This window comes from Amblyomma mixtum, chromosome 1 (genome assembly GCF_055824585.1).
Source record: "Amblyomma mixtum isolate Tamu chromosome 1, ASM5582458v1, whole genome shotgun sequence".
Classification (NCBI taxonomy): domain Eukaryota; kingdom Metazoa; phylum Arthropoda; class Arachnida; order Ixodida; family Ixodidae; genus Amblyomma; species Amblyomma mixtum.
The window spans coordinates 135,962,352-135,979,930 of NC_143012.1; the positions used below are offsets into that span (position 1 = coordinate 135,962,352).

At 47.5% G+C, this 17,579-nt stretch overlaps 1 protein-coding gene across 1 annotated transcript in view; it reads right to left on the reverse strand.

Moving 5' to 3' along the window:
- Positions 1-3,027: 3,027 nt before the first annotated feature.
- LOC149367679 (acid phosphatase type 7) overlaps positions 3,028-17,579 on the reverse strand; it is an 87,057-nt gene continuing 72,505 nt past the window's right edge. Inside the window, exons 11-12 of the mRNA XM_089556858.1 lie at positions 17,354-17,491; positions 3,028-3,168 (exon numbers count right to left, since the gene is read on the reverse strand). Coding sequence (XP_089412984.1) covers positions 3,097-3,168; positions 17,354-17,491 — 210 coding nt within the window. The 3' untranslated portion in view covers positions 3,028-3,096. The remainder of the gene's footprint in view (positions 3,169-17,353; positions 17,492-17,579) is intronic.

Genomic DNA, 17,579 nt, shown 5'->3' on the forward strand with positions numbered 1-17,579 from the left:
TAAAATGTGCCCCATGTAGAAGTTTTACATGGCAAACCCAAGCATACTCTTAAAGCACGAGCCTGCGCGCTTTCAAGCACACGCAGGCCTGATAGTCTGACCCCCGAGAGAACGGGTGCACTGTATCTGAGAAGACCGACTACCAGCGCCTGGTACACGTGTAGTAAAGATCGCTCAGAGGGACCCGAACATTTTCCTGTCATACACCGCACAATGCTTGCAAAGCTGTCGAGCTTTTTCTTGAGCACAGAAATGTGCTTCGTCCAGGACAGGTCACGGTCTATCGTAACACCTAAGAATTTGTGATGTGTTACGTATGGAACAATTTGCCCGTCGATTGTGACCGGATACCACGCCATTAACTTGCGTGTGAAAGTCAATGTTACGCTTTTAGTTGGCGAAAGTTCAAGCCCCTGACGGCGCAAGTACGCAGACGTAATGGAAACCGAACGCTGCAATCTTGCTTGCACTTGGGGAAGCGTGACACTTGATGTGCAGATGCAAATATCGTCTGCGTAGGCGGATATCGAAACAGTTCGGTAGTTGTTTGAAAAGGCCAATGAGCACGAGATTTAACAACGTTGGACTGAGCACTCCTCCCTGAGGAACACCACAAGCAACATGATGATCTGCTGTGCCTCCTTCAAGAGTCTCCATGTAGACTGTCCGGTTTGTCAAATAGCTTGCAATCCAATTGTGTAGACGTCCGCCTATACCACATTCATCGAGTGCATTTAGTACTGCATCATGCTGAACATTATCGAATGCGCCCTTGATGTCGAGGAAAAGAGCAGCAGTCAACCTGTGACGGCGTTTTTCATGTTCTACCGTCGACACGAGATAAATTACACTGTCGATGGCAGACCGGCCTTTGCGGAAACCCGTCATTGTGGAAGGGTATAGTCCACGTTTTTCAAGGAACCATTCTAGACGGGTTAGCACCATATGCTCCATCGTCTTGCCAATACAACTTGCCAGAGCTACTGGTCTGTAGGATGTTAAGTCGAGTGGCGATTTCCCTGGTTTGAGCAAGGCCACAATGCGGCTTCTTTTCCACTGCTGTGGAACAGTGGCAGAGGCCCAAGAGTGGTTGAACAATGTCAAGAGGGCTTCCATTACATGTGGGCCTAGATGACGAAGCGCATTGTATGTTATTCCATCAGGTCCTGGGGACGAAGGATGCGTACAAGCAGAAAGAGCTGCTTTCAGTTCTTGAATTTTGAAGGGGATGTCCAGTCGATCGTCCATCGTGGGGGGAGCACATCGATACTGCCGAGGTGAAGAAGCGCTTCCGGCAATTAAAAACTTAAAAAACTAAAAACTTAACTAAAAAACTTGAAAATCCACAGGCATGTTATACAAAGTCAGCTCTTTACTAACTCTGAGTGTCAGACTTTTAGTTCATGATGCACTATTTCTATCTAATGTTTCATACTGTCATCTGGTGTGGGGGGCAACAACATGGTCAAATACATATAGGTTACAGAAAATGCAGAAGGAGGTCATTCGTATCATTGCAAATGCCGCGTTTACTGCTGACACTTAACCTCTTTTCGCATCATTAAAAGTAACTCCAATTAATGACGTATATAAATTATTGCTAAGTAAGCGATACGAAAGGTAACGGAAAAAATTGCCGGTGGCTTAGCTAAGGTTAAGCCTGGATACCACGAAGCGAAAAGCTCTCGCTGCTTTTTAGCCAACTCCCAATCTACCACTTCTGTATCGGTGTTTCTGCGCCGTTCGAGTGTTGCTTCTTCTCCTTCCATGGCGAGTGTCTGCGCCTGTTCTGTGGGCAAGCGCGCCTTTTATACCTCTCCTTTCAAATGCACACTGCGCACGGCTGCGGCGAAAGATCTAACGCTGAACAGAGGGTCTTTGTCTTTGACTAAAAATGCCCTACATGAGGCACACACCCTACCCACGGTTTCACTCAACTGAACAGATGCTAAGCTTAATGTCTGCCGCATGGCATCACTTACCGGCTTAAGATCCCGCAAATGTTATAGTCATTCACAAACGTCACACACACAAGCCGCCGCGGTGGCTCAGCGGTTATGGTGCTCGGCTGCTGACCCAAAAGACGCGGTTTCGATCCCGGCCGCGGCGGCTAGAATTTCTTTGGAGGAGAAATTCTAGAGGCCCGTGTACTGTGCGATGTCAGTGCACGTCAAAGAACCCCAGGTGGTCGAAATTTCCGGAGCCCTCCACTACGGCGTCTCTCATAGCCTTAGTCACTTTGGGACGTTAAACCCCATAAACCAAACCATAAACCAAACGTCACACACGTAGCCGAACGGATTGTTCATAGTCTGCCGTGAAGACCTTGGTCGCACTGGCACTTCTGCCTGTGTCTGAGCCGTCCGACTGTTGCTTCTTCTTCCATGGCGAGTGTCTGCGCCGTGCGTGAGGTCACTCGGTTTCGCGCATGCGCAGAAGTGTCAAATCTGTAGTGTGGCTGACGCGAAGCGTGGTGTTGACCAGCCTAGTGAAGCTTCTCGCTTCAAAATCATGACGTATACTTTGGTGGCACAGCTAACTTACGGCCCAAAGCTAATTACTACCCAACACGTAACAACGACGTCTGGTATGTGCCATCCTTTCGTACTAATTACGGTCGTCAAATGCTGCGACATGTAATTCCAACTCTTCTTAATCGGCGCAGTGAGCCCCGAGGACCTAATTATAGGTTTTTCTTTTGTGATTGTTATTCTTCGTTTTTCGTTTTTCAGTGTCTTTGAGCGTTTCGTGTTAACCTTGTCGACTTCAGTTATTTATTATTGCAAGAGGACGTTCACTATTTTTTACTGAATATGATGTTTACCTATGCACTGTAGTCTTTTTTATTGCTCTGTCCGTGTTCTGTTGCTGCCGGTTTTTATGCACGAAGGTGCGCCCATCTTTCAAGCCAGTCATGGGCTTTTTAGGTGCACCCCTAACACCCCTGATGTTGAAATAAAGGCATTTGTTTTTGTATTTGTATTTCGACGGCGCGGAGCGTGCGCACCGATTTGCAGAAACAGTGGGCATGAGCGGAAAGGCGACTTTAATCACACCCCGCCGTCTCGGACCACAGCGGGCGGCACGTGAAGCGGCCTAGCGCTGAACGCTCGGGTATGCTCCGTGGCTGTCCTTGACTATTGTGATCTCGTCCAGCAGCTGCAGGCCCTGCACGATAGAACAGAATGTGTATGCATATCAAAATGCAATAGCATAGAAACATGCCTAGCGTTCACGCTTTGATACGTGATCAGTACAAATAGAAAAGCTCTCACTGGTTATAGTCTAAAAAAACTCGGACGACGCATAGCGTACTCTTTTGAGTACAGTGGGATTGCATTTGAGATCCGCTCTCCATTAGAGACCCCCACATCGTTAGGCAGTCCCCACTAAGATGCCGAAACGGGCCTGTGAGACGCTCAGCAAAGACCCGGGAGCAGTCCCACATTTCGTGGACTGAAGAAGGTTTGAGTCCATGATGCAGAACAATGCTATGATTAATCAGGCGAGCGTCTCTCGACGTGCACAGCGCGTTCTGGTCAGGTCCTGCACTCCGCTAACCCGCAACGCGGTCAGTCCTAGCCGCGGCTGCCGCGTTTTAAACCAAAATGCGATCAAACTGACCTGCTCCAGTTTGTACCGGCGGCCGAGGTTTCCCCGTCTTTTTGAAATGCCGTTTCCCTCTGCGACGTCCGATGCTGGTACCTCGCGCGAATTGCGCCTTTAAAATCGTAAATCGGCAAGTCCGGAGGTCGATGCCCGATCATAACATTAGCCGTGGCGAGGGAGGCAGCGGCAAAAACTAAGTTAACCGAGCTGGGTTGGCTGGACAACGCTTCCGTGACAGGGTGTCGTCGTGGTCTGCAATTCTTTTTTCCTTGCTCGGTTGTGTGGAAGAGAAATATGCGAGTAATTTTTATTCCTACCCGCCGCGGTGGACCAGTGATTAAGGCGCCCGGCGACTCAGCCGGAGTACCCTGGTTCGAACCCACCCGCAGCGAACGCGTTTCGGCGGAGGCGAAACGCAATAGTCGCCCGTGTGCTTTGCGATGTCTGTGCACATTAAACAATTCCAGGTGGTGGAAATTGTTGCGGGGACGTCCGCTAGACCACCTCTTTCTCTCTTTGCTCTTTTACTGCCATCTTCATCCCCTGCTTCACAGCGCAGTTGGGGTGCACACGGAGATACGTGAGACAGTTACTGCCCCTTTATTTCATGACAACCAATATCAAACGTGCTACATAAGCTAGATGCTCCGTTTTAGCGGCAGGATGATACACGATTGGATATATATCAGTATTTTGGCTCTCCTAGCCTCGGGGAACAGCGTTGCAGTGCCCTTATTAGAATGAACCCACTCGGCAAGATGACATTGAAAGCTTTCAGTGTTAAGTTCAATACACCACTTGATGCCCTATACTGACTCAGTGTTTAAAGACGTAATGTTCCAATTTTTTTAACTTTCGATAAGTACAGACTTACGCTAAGGACCGTAGAAATAAAGTACACCCTATTAATTCTATGAAATACCTTTTATTAATGTGCATGGCTTCCAGAATATTGTTCTGTGCAGTCCCCGCCTACCAACTCTGCAAATCGATTGATTTGTTACACTCTGTCTATGATAAGAAAAAGCGAAATCCTCGACGACATAGCACGCAGTAGTGGCGGCAGTTCCTTCCATCGTTTAATCCCTCGTCTTGCTGTTACAGACTTCCGACCACGTTCACGCATGATCAGCTGGCAGGCCATCGACAAATAGCTGCACTACAAGGGAAGCAAGCGCTACGTCACCACCGGACAAGACTATAAGAAGAGAGCTCTGCCCCCGGCGCGGCCACATAGCCCGCAGCAGTGGCGGCAGTTCCTTCCATCGTTTAATCCCTCGTCTTGCTGTTACAGACTTCTGACCACGTTCACGCATGATCAGCTGGCAGGCCATCGACAAATAGCTGCACTACAAGGGAAGCAAGCGCTACGTCACCACCGGACAAGACTATAAGAAGAGAGCTCTGCCCCCGGCGCGGCCACATAGCCCGCAGCAGTGGCGGCAGTTCCTTCCATCGTTTAATCCCTCGTATTGCTGTTACAGGTTAGTTGTATTTTGTGTCTACCGTAATAGTTCAAACAATAGCTTTTTTTGCCGCTGCTGCTGCTGTTGCTGTTGTTAGTGGTGTACTTGGCGTGATGTGTGATGAGGACATTGCTGACATCTGTCAAGCATGTCACGTAGCCATCGAGAAAGATTCTACTGCCATAAGCTGTTCTGAGTGTGCTTTCACATACCATGCCGGGAGTTTCGCAGGAGTGGGAGAGGCAGCCGTAAAGGCCAAGCCTGGCAAAGGAAAGTCATGGCTGTGTCCAACATGCAAAGCCTCGAAGTTAAGAGGTAGCCAGAACACTGGAAAGGCTAAACATGACTATGATGTTGACTTTGTGGTGAGGCTAGCCAATATGAACAAGAAAATTGGAGCCCTTCTCCCCCTCCTGAGCAAAATCGAGAAACTTATGACCAGGAAAGAAACTGTGGAAGCAATTGAAAAGAATGTCAAGTTCTTATCGGACAAATATGATAGCGTAGTAGAGCTCGTCACAGCCCAACAAACAGAGATAACTGAACTGAGGGAAAGGGTAGACAAAGTCGAGTCGGATGCATCCCTTCAAGAAATTAAAGAACTGAAAAGGCAGATAAACGACCTGGATCAGTATAACCGTAGACAGAACCTGGAAATTCATGGCATGGAACATACCGAAGATGAAAATTTGCTGGCAAAACTAAACACTATCGCACGGAAACTGGAAATTCCGGAAGTAACAACGCGAGACGTAGAGGCAATTCACAGACTCCCTTGCAAACCTGACAAAGTCCCTCCAGTGCTAGTGCGGTTTTCTTCACGTACGCTGAAAAACCAATGGGATGATAAACGATCACTCTTGAGGACAAAAGTACCAGGCATCAGACTGTTCGATAACTTGAGCCCGCAAAATAAGCAGCTCTTTTGGCTAGTGAAAACAAGGGCGACCGAGAAGTCGTATGAATTTTCTTGGCAGAGGAACGGAAGAATCTATGTTAGGAAAAGGGCAGGTGAGCTCGCCATCCTGATAAAGACTGAAGATGATCTCAGCAAGATCAACTGAAAGACGCAAATTCCCTGTTAATGCCTTTGACTCATGTCACAGCCTTCCCGCAATACGGCTACTATGACGGACAGGCATTCGCTGATGCTCTCATCCATCAACACCCACAGTGTAGATTCCTTTCAGTTTTTCACCTGAACATGCAAAGCTTGCGTAGTAAGCAACTAGAAGTAATTAGCTATTTAACACCCCTGAAACATGAATTTAGCGTTTTGTGCTTTACGGAAACATGGTTTACTGACAAACATGATGCTGTCCAGTTTGATGGTTACAGACGTGAAGCCCTCTGTCGCGACCGCCAAAGGGGTGGTGCTGTAGCACTATTCATTTGTAATACATTCAGTTATACTGTCTTGGAAGAATACTCTGTGGTCACCATTGACTACGAAGTGCTTACAATCAATTCCAAAGGTTTTATTATAATGTTATAATCCTTCCGGATCCCTTTCCGTGTTCTTAAACTTTTTTGAACATTTCACGGAATATCTCACATCGAAAGGTCTTCCCGTCATTATTGTGGGGGTCTTCAACATTAATGTACTGTGCAAAGAGTCATCATCAGTTGCACTTCTTGAATCAGCGCATTCAGCTGGACTGAAAAATGTTTTTGATGCACCCACTCGTGTGACCGCCAGGAGTGAAACGCTCATTGACCTGTGTTTTACTAGCTGTTTAAAAGATGTCTGTGCAGGTGTCCTAGCAACTGGTATTAGTGACCACATGCCTCTTTTCTGTTTCCACCCTATTGAAAATCAGACGCCTCGAACTCTGCTTCATCGACGACGCATTAGCGAATATGGAATGATTCTTTTCGGTAGCATGCTATCAAATACAGATTGGAGTGAAGTCTGGAGTGAAGTCTGAATGCCATTCGGAATGCCAATGATGCGTACAATGCTTTTGTTGACAAAGTAATTAAATTCTATGAAGCAGCATATCCTGTTGAGAAAGTCGTTAAATGTCGCAAAGCAAGAAAGCCATGGGTACAAGGGAATTTTGGAAAGAATAAATAATCGAGACAGGTTATTTCAGGAATTTATCAGGACTAAAGATGTAAGTAAACTTCTGCAATATATCAAGATTAGAAACAAGCTTAATACTGACCTGAAGAAAGCCCGTACAGAGTGTTATGTTAACAAGTTTACGACGGTTTACGGCTGCCCTGAAAAAGCTTGGCCTCTAATGAAATCCGTTCTTTCGCAAAATGCGCATACTGCCCCACAAGAACTCATAATTGATGGCATTGCTTATTCAGGCTCCACGTTGGCTGAAAAATTCAATACTCATTTCCTAACGTCGGGCATTACGCATATTTCTGATAGCGCCCACTCTGAATTGTATTTTGATGATCGGTTGGCAGATACAATATTTTTATCTCCAACTACGCTTCATGAAGTTGAATCTGTGCTGAAAGGTCTCAAGGACAACCGTGCTATCGGGTACGATGAAATAGCAGCTCGTCCAGTGAAAGCGGTGGCTAACCTGCTAAGCTTACCTCTTTCACATATCTCTAACGGTATCTTGCGTGATGGTTTGTTTCCTGAAAAAATGAAAATTGCCCGCGTCTGCGCGGTACACAAGGGAGGCGACAAGAACGTTTTCGGGAACTACCGTCCTATTTCCGTACTTCCGATGTTTTCAAAGATAGCGGAGCACGTAATCAACAGTAAATTGGGAAGCTTCTTATACAGCAAGGGCGTCGTCAAACCGCACCAGTACAGGTTCCAGAAAAGTAAATCAGTAGAGTCTGCTTTGTTAAACATAAAAGAAAAAATCATTTCGAACATTGAAAATAGACTTTACACAGTAGGCATATTCTTAGATTTCAAGAAGGCCTTCGACTCCATAAAGCATGACATTCTTTTCTATTAACTGGAAAGATACGGGGTTCGTGGAACTTCGCTACGTTTAATCAAGAGTTATTTGCAGAATCAACTCCAGTACGTTGGGCTTGGTAACGTTAAATCAAGTTTGCAAGTTATAAAATATGGTGTGCCACAGGGTTCGATTTTAGGACCATTACTGTTCCTTCTCTATATCAACGATATTGTAATGATACCGCAGACACCTAACATTATCTTGTACGCAGATGACACAAACGTATTAAGGATAGTTGCCGGGCCAGTTGGTGCATGATCACACCGTAAAACAGTGCGCTTACACGGGACGAAGAAAGAAGACACGCACACACACAGCGTTGAACTTACAACTGCATGGTTTATTGCATTGCTCGCAATAAATACCGGAAAGGAAAACAAAAAACAACCAAAGGAAGGCGAGGAAGATATCCTCCTGTCGCATCATGTCGTCAATGGTTAATCAAGACATTGAATCTCTTTTCTTGTCAGTGCCATCGATGGAGTGCTAACGCATGACGCGCCTTTCCTATCTATGATGAATGCTTCATATAGTTCACGTTTGTGTTGATGATTATACCGCCTCAAAATCTGGCTTCGTCCAAGGTTAGGTGTGCAATGACAGGCAGATACGTGTTTTGCCAGCGTGCTGCCGTATCCCGTACGGATGTTAATGGCGTGCTCTCGTAGACGGCCTCCGAGCAAGGCAGAGACCTCCTCAGCCTTTTCGGACACACCATTTCCCAACTACCCCCGCTTCAACCATCTGCTCCCCCGTGGAAAAGCATCCCCCGTCTTACTGTAAAACCCATTCCACGCCACATGTCTCCAACGATAAATCCCGGGCGGCGTGAAGCACTGGCGAACGATTTACCCGCACTGGGCCACGACACTTACTATACCGATGCCCATATCCTCGAGCACCAAGTAGTTACTGCAGTAGTCGGCCCTCGAAGCACCTCCACACATCTCCACACAGGAGTGCCCTCCTCAACCGAAGCAGAAACTCTGGCCATAGCAGAGGCGATTACGCTTCACGGCCACCTTTCCTCCACCATCACCATACGTGCAGACTCTCAGGCTGTCATACGCTCATTCGAATCTCAAAAACTCCCTCCCCATATCCTAGACACTTTGCTGCAATACCTAACAGCCCACCCTACGCTCTATGTCCGCCTTGAATGGATTCCTGGTCATCAAGGTATACCGGAGAATGAGCTTGCTCATGCTCTGGCCCGTGAAAAAATACCACCGGGCCCTCCGACTGCCTGGCCAGCCCATTATAATCCCAAGGCAGACCGCGCTACACACCGACAGGACTGCCGCGAACACCTTCGCAATTTGCGGCACATGCGACGAACACTTCCGCCACCCTCCCATTTCCTTTGCCGTGCTGACGCCACTCTAATTCGACAGGCACAGACTAACTCCCGCCGCCGCGGTGGCTCAGCGGTTATGGTGCTCGGCTGCTGACCCGAAAGACGCGGGTTCGATCCCGGCCGCGCCGGCTGGAATTTCTTTGGAGGAGAAATTCTAGAGGCCCGTGTACTGTGCGATGTCAGTGCACGTTAAAGAACCCCAGGTGGTCGAAATTTCCGGAGCCCTCCACTACGGCGTCTCTCATAGCCTTAGTCGCTTTGGGACGTTAAACCCCAATAAACCAATAAACCAGACTAACTCCCTTCCCTGCGAACTGTATTCCCACTATATCCTTCATAAACCGGGCAAATCCGCCTGTCTCGTGTGCGGAGAGCATCCCTCCAACATTCATACATATTGGTTATGCCCCCGCGCCACTAACTCTCCCACCATACCTTCCTCGCATACCTTGCCTCCCCCCTTTCACCTCACGTGGGCCCGATGGACCGCTCCACCAACCTCTCGGCAGCCCACCCTCTGGCCGCTCCTCGCCGCCCACATCCGACGCATCCAAGGGACACGTGGCCCTACTCTGCCACCGCCGATAAATAGCGCCCACAAAACGGGCAACTATGAAGGCTCGGACTTGAGCTGAAAAATAAAAGTTATCTCTCTCTCTCTCGTAGACGGTCGTTTATGCAGCGTCCACTTTGGCCCACATCAGATGCGCCGCATGACAGCGGTATCTCGTAGATTACCTCCGTGAGAAGATGGCTGTTATGCCGTATCTGCACGGGATCAGCCATTCGTTGAAGAAGATAGTAGGGCGTGCTGGAGTGAATTTGATCCTAACCGCACCCAGAAAGCTCAATATGCTTTGCAGAATGGTAAACGAAGATGCCCCAAAACCAGCGCGGTGCAGTAAGAAACATGAAAAAATGTTCACCACCTGTGACACGGAGGTAATCTACGAGATTACGAGATACCGCTGTCATGCGGCGCACCTTATGTGGGCCAAAGTGGACGCTGCATAAACGACCGTCTACGAGACCACGCTATTAACATCCGCACGGGATACGGCAGCACGCTGGCAAAACACGTATCTGCCTGTCATTGCACACCTAACCTTGGACGAAGCCAGATTTTGAGGCGGTATAATCATCAACACAAACGTGAAACTATATGAAGCATTCATCGTAGATAGGAAAGGCGCGTCATGCGTTAGCACTCCATCGATGGCACTGACAAGAAAAGAGATTAAATATCTTGAATAACCATTGACGACATGATGCGACAGAAGGATATCTTCCTCGCCTTCCTTTGGTTTTTGTGTTTTTTTTTGTTTTCCTTTCCGGTATTTATTGCGAGCAATGCAATAAACCATGCAGTTGTAAGTTCAGCGCTGTGTGTGTGCGTGTCTTCTTTCTTCGTCCCGTGTAAGCGCGCTGTTTTACGGTGTGACACAAATGTATTTTTCAGTGGTCCCTATCTTGTGGAAGTAATGGATACGGCAAATGAGTGGCTTTGTATTCTGTCGACATGGTTATCCTCAAACAAACTAGCGCTTAATGTAGAAAAAACCACTTACATAATATTCCGAGCAAGGAATAAGTTAATTCACAATAATATAAAGTTAACATTTCAGGGCCATCAAATTAATAGAGTGGATGTACATAAGTTCCTAGGCGTGTACTTCCATGAACATCTGAGCTGGACACATTACGTATCAAAACTGCGGATAAAGGTTTCAAAAACGCTTGGCCTCCTCAACAGGTTAAGGTTTATTTTGCCAGCTTGGTTTAAATTACGCAATGATTTCCTCCCGCCTATACTACTGCATACTAGTTTGGGGCAGCACTGGTAAGGGTAACTTAGAAAAACTGTACGGCCTGCAAAAGAAGTGCATTAGATTTATAGCAAATAAATCGCGATATGAACATGCATTCCCTTTGTTTTTAAAATATAAAGTATTACCCACTACTTATTTGTTCCAATAGAGTCTAGCAAACTACCTGTATTAAAAAAAATCACACGGACAAAATTTCGTTACGAGATATAGAAGACCAGACTGTGGTCATATGTTAAGAGAGGAAAAATACGTAAAACAACGCGCTAGAACAACCTACGGTGAGGAGTCAATAGATTATCAGCTACCGTTAGTACTAAACACGTTTCCAGAACTGCATTCCATCGCAAATGATTCTAAAACACGCTATTCTTTTAAAAAACAAGTGAAAGAAGCACTACTGCTAAAGGTTGCAGATTATTATCAAATGTCGCGATAATATTTTCATTTTATCGTGACCTCAAAAGAAAAACCTGAAATAAAAAACAAAAAGGCAACCAATACGAGCTGGCTCATATCGAATGTTAACTCAGAACCAGGACTGGCCTTCAATCGTGGTTGTTGGCGAGTTATACCCTGATAACGTTTTCAACCTGATGTTACCTGAGACGTCACCAAAGAATGTGTGAAACTGTTTTGTGCTGTTAGCTTTTTCTTGTCGATACTCTGTTTTTGCTTTTATTACTTATGTATATTTCTTCCTTTGTTTTGATTGTCTTGTTGGCTTTTTCTTGTCGATGCTCTGTTTTTGCTTTTATTACTTATGTTTATTTATTTTTGTTTTGAATTGAAAAAGACTGCGCTTGAATGTGATGTGATTTCGCTAATGTACAAGGTGTCCCTCAGCAAATATTGGCACTGTTCGCCGCACAGCGTGCGTGAAGGTCACGAGGCCCCGTCAGGCGCCACATGGACGCCTTTGCCTCGTGAACCTCAGCAGATATAAAAACGAAAATTCCCAAGTATATATACCCCGATTCTGCTGAAATAAATTTCATTTCATTTCATGTTAGCTCCAGCTCTAAACATAATTCATTCAGCTGTTTTCGCTCCCCGTATCGTTTAATAAATGTGGAACCAGTTCTCTCGGCAATGTTTTGTTTTGTTTTTTGAGCACGTGCATTAGAATACCTCCTCCCAAATTGGTTTGCTCTTCAACTAAACTGTTTTAGTTCAGACCATGAATATTTTTTCAATTTTTTTTCTCTCAAATGAGTTATGCATGCGTCATCTGTGATTTTCTGCATTTGCAGTGCTGCTTCTGACCCGAGACAGGTTGAGGACTGTTGGAGTTGCCGATTACAGTTTATTTCCTGTAGTACACCATAAAACTGTATATTTTACTGAAATCATTCATTCAGGCATTACCCCTCCGCCTAAGTTAGGTCTAAGAAGCTGAGTGTCCAGTACACCACGTCGTGGTCAGCAGCAAGCTTCTCGGCCACCGCTACGGTTCCAGAACAGTGCACACCTTTTGCTTACGCCCCGAGTGGTTTCCGCCGGAATTAACGGCGAAGTTCTCCTGAAGCTTGCACCACCTCTTCACATAGCCTTCTAAGTTTAAACAGAGTGTGTCCTCGTTCCGTAGCGCTGTGTGAATCTGTTTATTAAGAATGAACCCACTAGCCCACACCAGAATCCTCTTAGAACCAAAGCCATTCCTATAGTTATGGGAAACTTTTAAGTGTTCTCGCTAATACCCCACATGCAGCACTTTTGCGTTCGAATGACATCTGAGACGAATGGCATTTGAGACTTGGAATGATATTCGGACCGCAGTGCTACACGACATTTTCTGAACTCATTCCACAGCTTCAGCTCGTTTTCAGAGTACATCAACGACACCGGCGGTCCCCGCGGTCATATTCTTCCGACAACGACGCCAGCACGACCAATTGCAGAGAGACATGTTTTTCAGGCCAACGACACCGACAGATCTAAACAGCGGACGGTTATCCTTCACGTCCCCTACAGATAGGCGGCTGAACGAAAGCTTCACGCTGATTAAGCGACACTTTGAATGTATACGCGCTTGCCTTTACCTTAACCATATTCGAAATAAGCGGAACTAGCGGCTACATTTCACATGTGCACATTTCAGCACTCACCAGAGCCACAAGCTTGACGAATTCTGAAACTTTAATCAACGACGTCCCCCTTCACCGACGACTAAGCCTAGCGAGTCTGCAGAGTTCGGTGTGTGCAAATGCAAATGACCATCGAGTGTACTTTTGACGACAGCGACCTGAAATCAACTATTGCTTACATAGTATGCTGCGCATGCAATAAACGGGAAGCGGCGGTGTGACTTAATGCAAAAAAAAACAGCGCGAACAAACGGGGACGAGACGAAGAATGCACAGGAACAAGCGCTGAGCATTGTTCGTCTCGTCCCCGTTTGTTCGCGCTGTTTTTTTGCATTATGTATCACCGACTCGCCCGCTTATCCATCCTGGTGTGACTTAATCTGCCGAGCAATGCTTTAGGCGGCCGGTAGCAGCTATCGCCGTCTATTAAGGCTAAAAAATTAGGTCGTTTCAGTTAATGCGTATGGTCACTGAACATATTTTTGAATAAAGTGTTATAACATAAACTACTGACCACGTCGGCGAAAGCCGGAACAAGAAGCGCTGGTCTTATATTCCATGCTAGGACCTGTGCTATAGCCGCAGTGAACTTAAGTCTGCAGTGAAGCTCCGCCCACATTCAGGATCGCCGCTCCGAGTTCTTTCACGACAAGAGAGTAGTGCGCTGTTAGAATGTTTCTTTTTACTTAAACAAGAAGCTAACCTCCGGAAAACGTTATAAACTGCAGAATTTTGATGTCTAACTTCTTTAATAGACACAAACTTTAGAATATTGATCTCTTTCACTGTTTTGATTGGCCAGGGGGGTAATATAGGCCGCCGCAGACCGTGGCCCAGTGTTACCAACTCCTGTTTTTTTTCGCAGTGGTATACTACTATATCAGGTGTTTCCCTGGTGGGCGATCACTTCGGCGCTTCCTACAGATTGTCGCACTGCTTGAAGGGCCACTGACCAGGGTCCGGACATTTTTGAAAAACAAGCCCACTGCATAGATGAGGCATCGAAGATAACCTCTGCAAAATACTAGAGCCATGCGCGCCCCGAAAAGCTGCGAAAATTCAAATCAAAGCCCGCTCGTTCTTTCCTTCAAGAAAAACGGCCCCGCCCCACTACTCTGAACCCCGTTGACGTCATGGGGGGTTACTTGCGCTAAAGGCACTCCATTGGTGCATCGTTCTGACTGACGGGAGAAGGTTGGGCGGAGCCTTGGCGTCGCGTCGTCTGCACAACGCTTTCCGCAGCGCTTCTGTTCTGGCTCATGCCTACAAACCCGCATGAAGAAACAAAAAAAAAAAACTGCGGAGGGAGCGTGCGGCGACAGCCTTGAACCCTAGCCATAAAAAGTAAAAAATAGTAAAACTGAGGGAGTTGGTTCGCCCCCCCCCCCCCCCCCGCCGTGATCACGTCACGAGACGCTCTGCGTGCGCGCTCCCTTCTCAGTTTTTTTTCTTCTGTGCAAGCCCCCCAAAACAAGGTTTTAATTACTAGTGCAGCAGAGCCTTTCCCTCGCTCGCCCACTTGACCGTCCGCACAGACACCGCTTATCCTTCATGCATCTTGCGTACGCCTTGACTCCAATGAACGACATGGGCTTCGGAGCGGAGAAAAGACACAAACACACATGAAGAAAAGAAAACGGGCGGTTGCCGGGCCCGCACTTCGCTGTGTGTTTCGAACAGAACCGACTTCCGCCCCTCTGCTCGTGAAGCGCTGGGGAGGCCTAAAAAAATGAAAAGGTGACTCGCTAACTGCGAATGACAAACAGATGTATGAAAGGATGCGCTCGCTAACAAGTCTAGGTGGTCGAGCCGATCGCGCCTCTCGATCGTTCAGTGTGCACGCCCGCACCGCCCCCCCCCCTCCCCTCGAACAGACCCAGCAGCAAAACCAAGAAAAGAATTCTATTGAAGGCGGGGTCATGACGTAACCCTGTGACGCACTCCACAGACACCAAGCCTCCGGCTTACATCGGAGAACGAAGGGGTGATTTTGCCTTGCCGAGCCTACTCGACGAGGTGCGGGAGAGAAAAATTTCGAGGAGGGAACGGAAGGAGAGGAGGCTCGCTCAAAGAGAGGTCTGACCACCCCCTGGTCGCAAACACTCTCTACCTCTCTTTGAGCGAGCCTCATCTCCTTCCATTCTCTCCTCGAAATTTTTCTCTGCCGCTCCTCGTCGAGTAGGCTCGGCAAGGCAAAATCAATCCTTCCTTCTCCGATGTAAGCCGGAGGCGTAGTGTCTGTGGAGTGCGTCACATATCTACGTAATGGCCCCGCCTTCAATAGAATTCTTTTCTTGGTTTTTGCTGCTGGGTCTGTTCGAGGGGGGGGGGGGGTGCTGCGGGTTTCCTAACACCCTCTCTGTTTTGCTCTCTGGGTCTCCTCGCGGTGTTTCGCCGCGTTTTTTTTTTATTTGTCCTTCCTCTCCCCAATTGCTGTTTTTTTTCTGTTTGAAGCTTTTTTTTTCACCTTCGCCACTCCATTCCCTGCCCTTCCTGGTTGGGGGTGCAACAAAACTGCTCGACCTGTATTCGTCCCATGCTAGACTTGTTAGCGAGCGCATCCTTTCATACATCTGTTTGTCATTCCCAGTTAGCGAGCCACCTTTTCATTTTTTTAGGCCTGCCCACCGCTTAACAAGCGGAGGGGCGGAAGTCGGTTGTGTTCGAAACACACGGCGAATTGCGGACCCGGCAACCGCCCGTTTGCTTTTCTTCATGTGTGTTTGTGTTCTGTGTGTTTGTGTCTTTTCTCCGCTCCGAAGCCCATGTCGTTCATTGGAGTCAAGGCGTACGCAAGATGCATGAAGGATAAGCGGTGTGTGTGCGGAGCGGTCAAGTGGGCGAGCGAGGGAAAGGCTCTGCTGCACTAGTAATTAAAACCTTGTTTTGGGGGGCTTGCACAGAAGAAAAAAAACTGAGAAGGGAGCGCGCACGCAGAGCGTCTCGTGACGTGATCACGGCGGGGGGGGGGGGGGGGGGGGGGCGAACCAACTCCCTCAGTTTTACTATTTTTTACTTTTTATGGCTAGGGTTCAAGGCTGTCGCCGCACGCTCCCTCCGCAGTTTTTTTTGTTTCTTCATGCGGGTTTGTAGGCATGAGCCAGAACAGAAGCGCTGCGGAAAGCGTTGTGCAGACGACGCGACGCCAAGGCTCCGCCCAACCTTCTCCCGTCAGTCAGAACGATGCACCAATGGAGTGCCTTTAGCGCAAGTAACCCCCCATGACGTCAACGGGGTTCAGAGTAGTGGGGCGGGGCCGTTTTTCTTGAAGGAAAGAACGAGCAGGCTTTGATTTCAATTTTCGCAGCTTTTCGGGGCGCGCATGGCTCTAGTATTTTGCAGAGGTTATCTTCAATGTCTCATCTATGCAGTGGGCTTGTTTTTCACAAATGTCCGGACCCTGGTCAGTGGCACTTTAAACAAGCAGGGGCACAACCGGTAAAAGAGATCAGAGATTATTTAATAAACCTAAAGCACAGCTTGCGCTTTATATCCTGCTAATGAGCGCTAGCTATTTTTACACAGCGATGTAAAGAAGGGTACAGGAGTGCAGTCGCCCTCTTCGGTTCTTTCCTGGGGAAATTTCGCGCTCCCTCGGTAAATTTTCAGCGCTGTACTGTTCTTCAAGCATTCACTGAGCCAGTACAGGAGCTCTTTGGTAAAAAAAGCAGCAGTAAAAAGCTAGCAGCGGATATCGAAATCCCTTAAACAAATTTTGTTCGGTCCCTGAAGTTGTGTGTTTGTATTTCATGTTTTATGCTAAATAAATACTTTCTTTCTCTCTTTCCTTCTTTCTCTCTTCCTTTCTTTCTTTCTTTCAGCAGCAGAGAGGATGCTGTCGTGCGGCGAAGCGATGGCGACGGGGACGGCTATTGGCTAGTGCGGTCTGTGTACGCGTTTCGAAGGCATTCGGAAATCTCGAATTCCTCCGCGTAACTTCGTCAACTGAATGTCATCTGAGATGAATGCGGTTAAAAAATTCCAGTCGGGGCGCATGGCATCCGGTTGGAAGGCATTCGAAACTGCCATGTAGCAAGGGTATAAACTGCTTCCAGAGCAAACTTACGTTTTCCACGGAGAACTGCTGCAGAGTCAGGTGAGTGCCGTTGTGGAGCTTCATCACCGTGTAGCCGTAGTCGGAGAAACGCGCTGCGCTCCACGCAGACGGGTTCTTCACGAACGGGTCCAACTTCTCCTGACAGCCCTAAATCGGATGGGGTTGTCATCGAATCAAATATATTTCTTTCGGTAAACGACTCAGTATCAAGTAACTGGTTACAATTTCTTAGCTG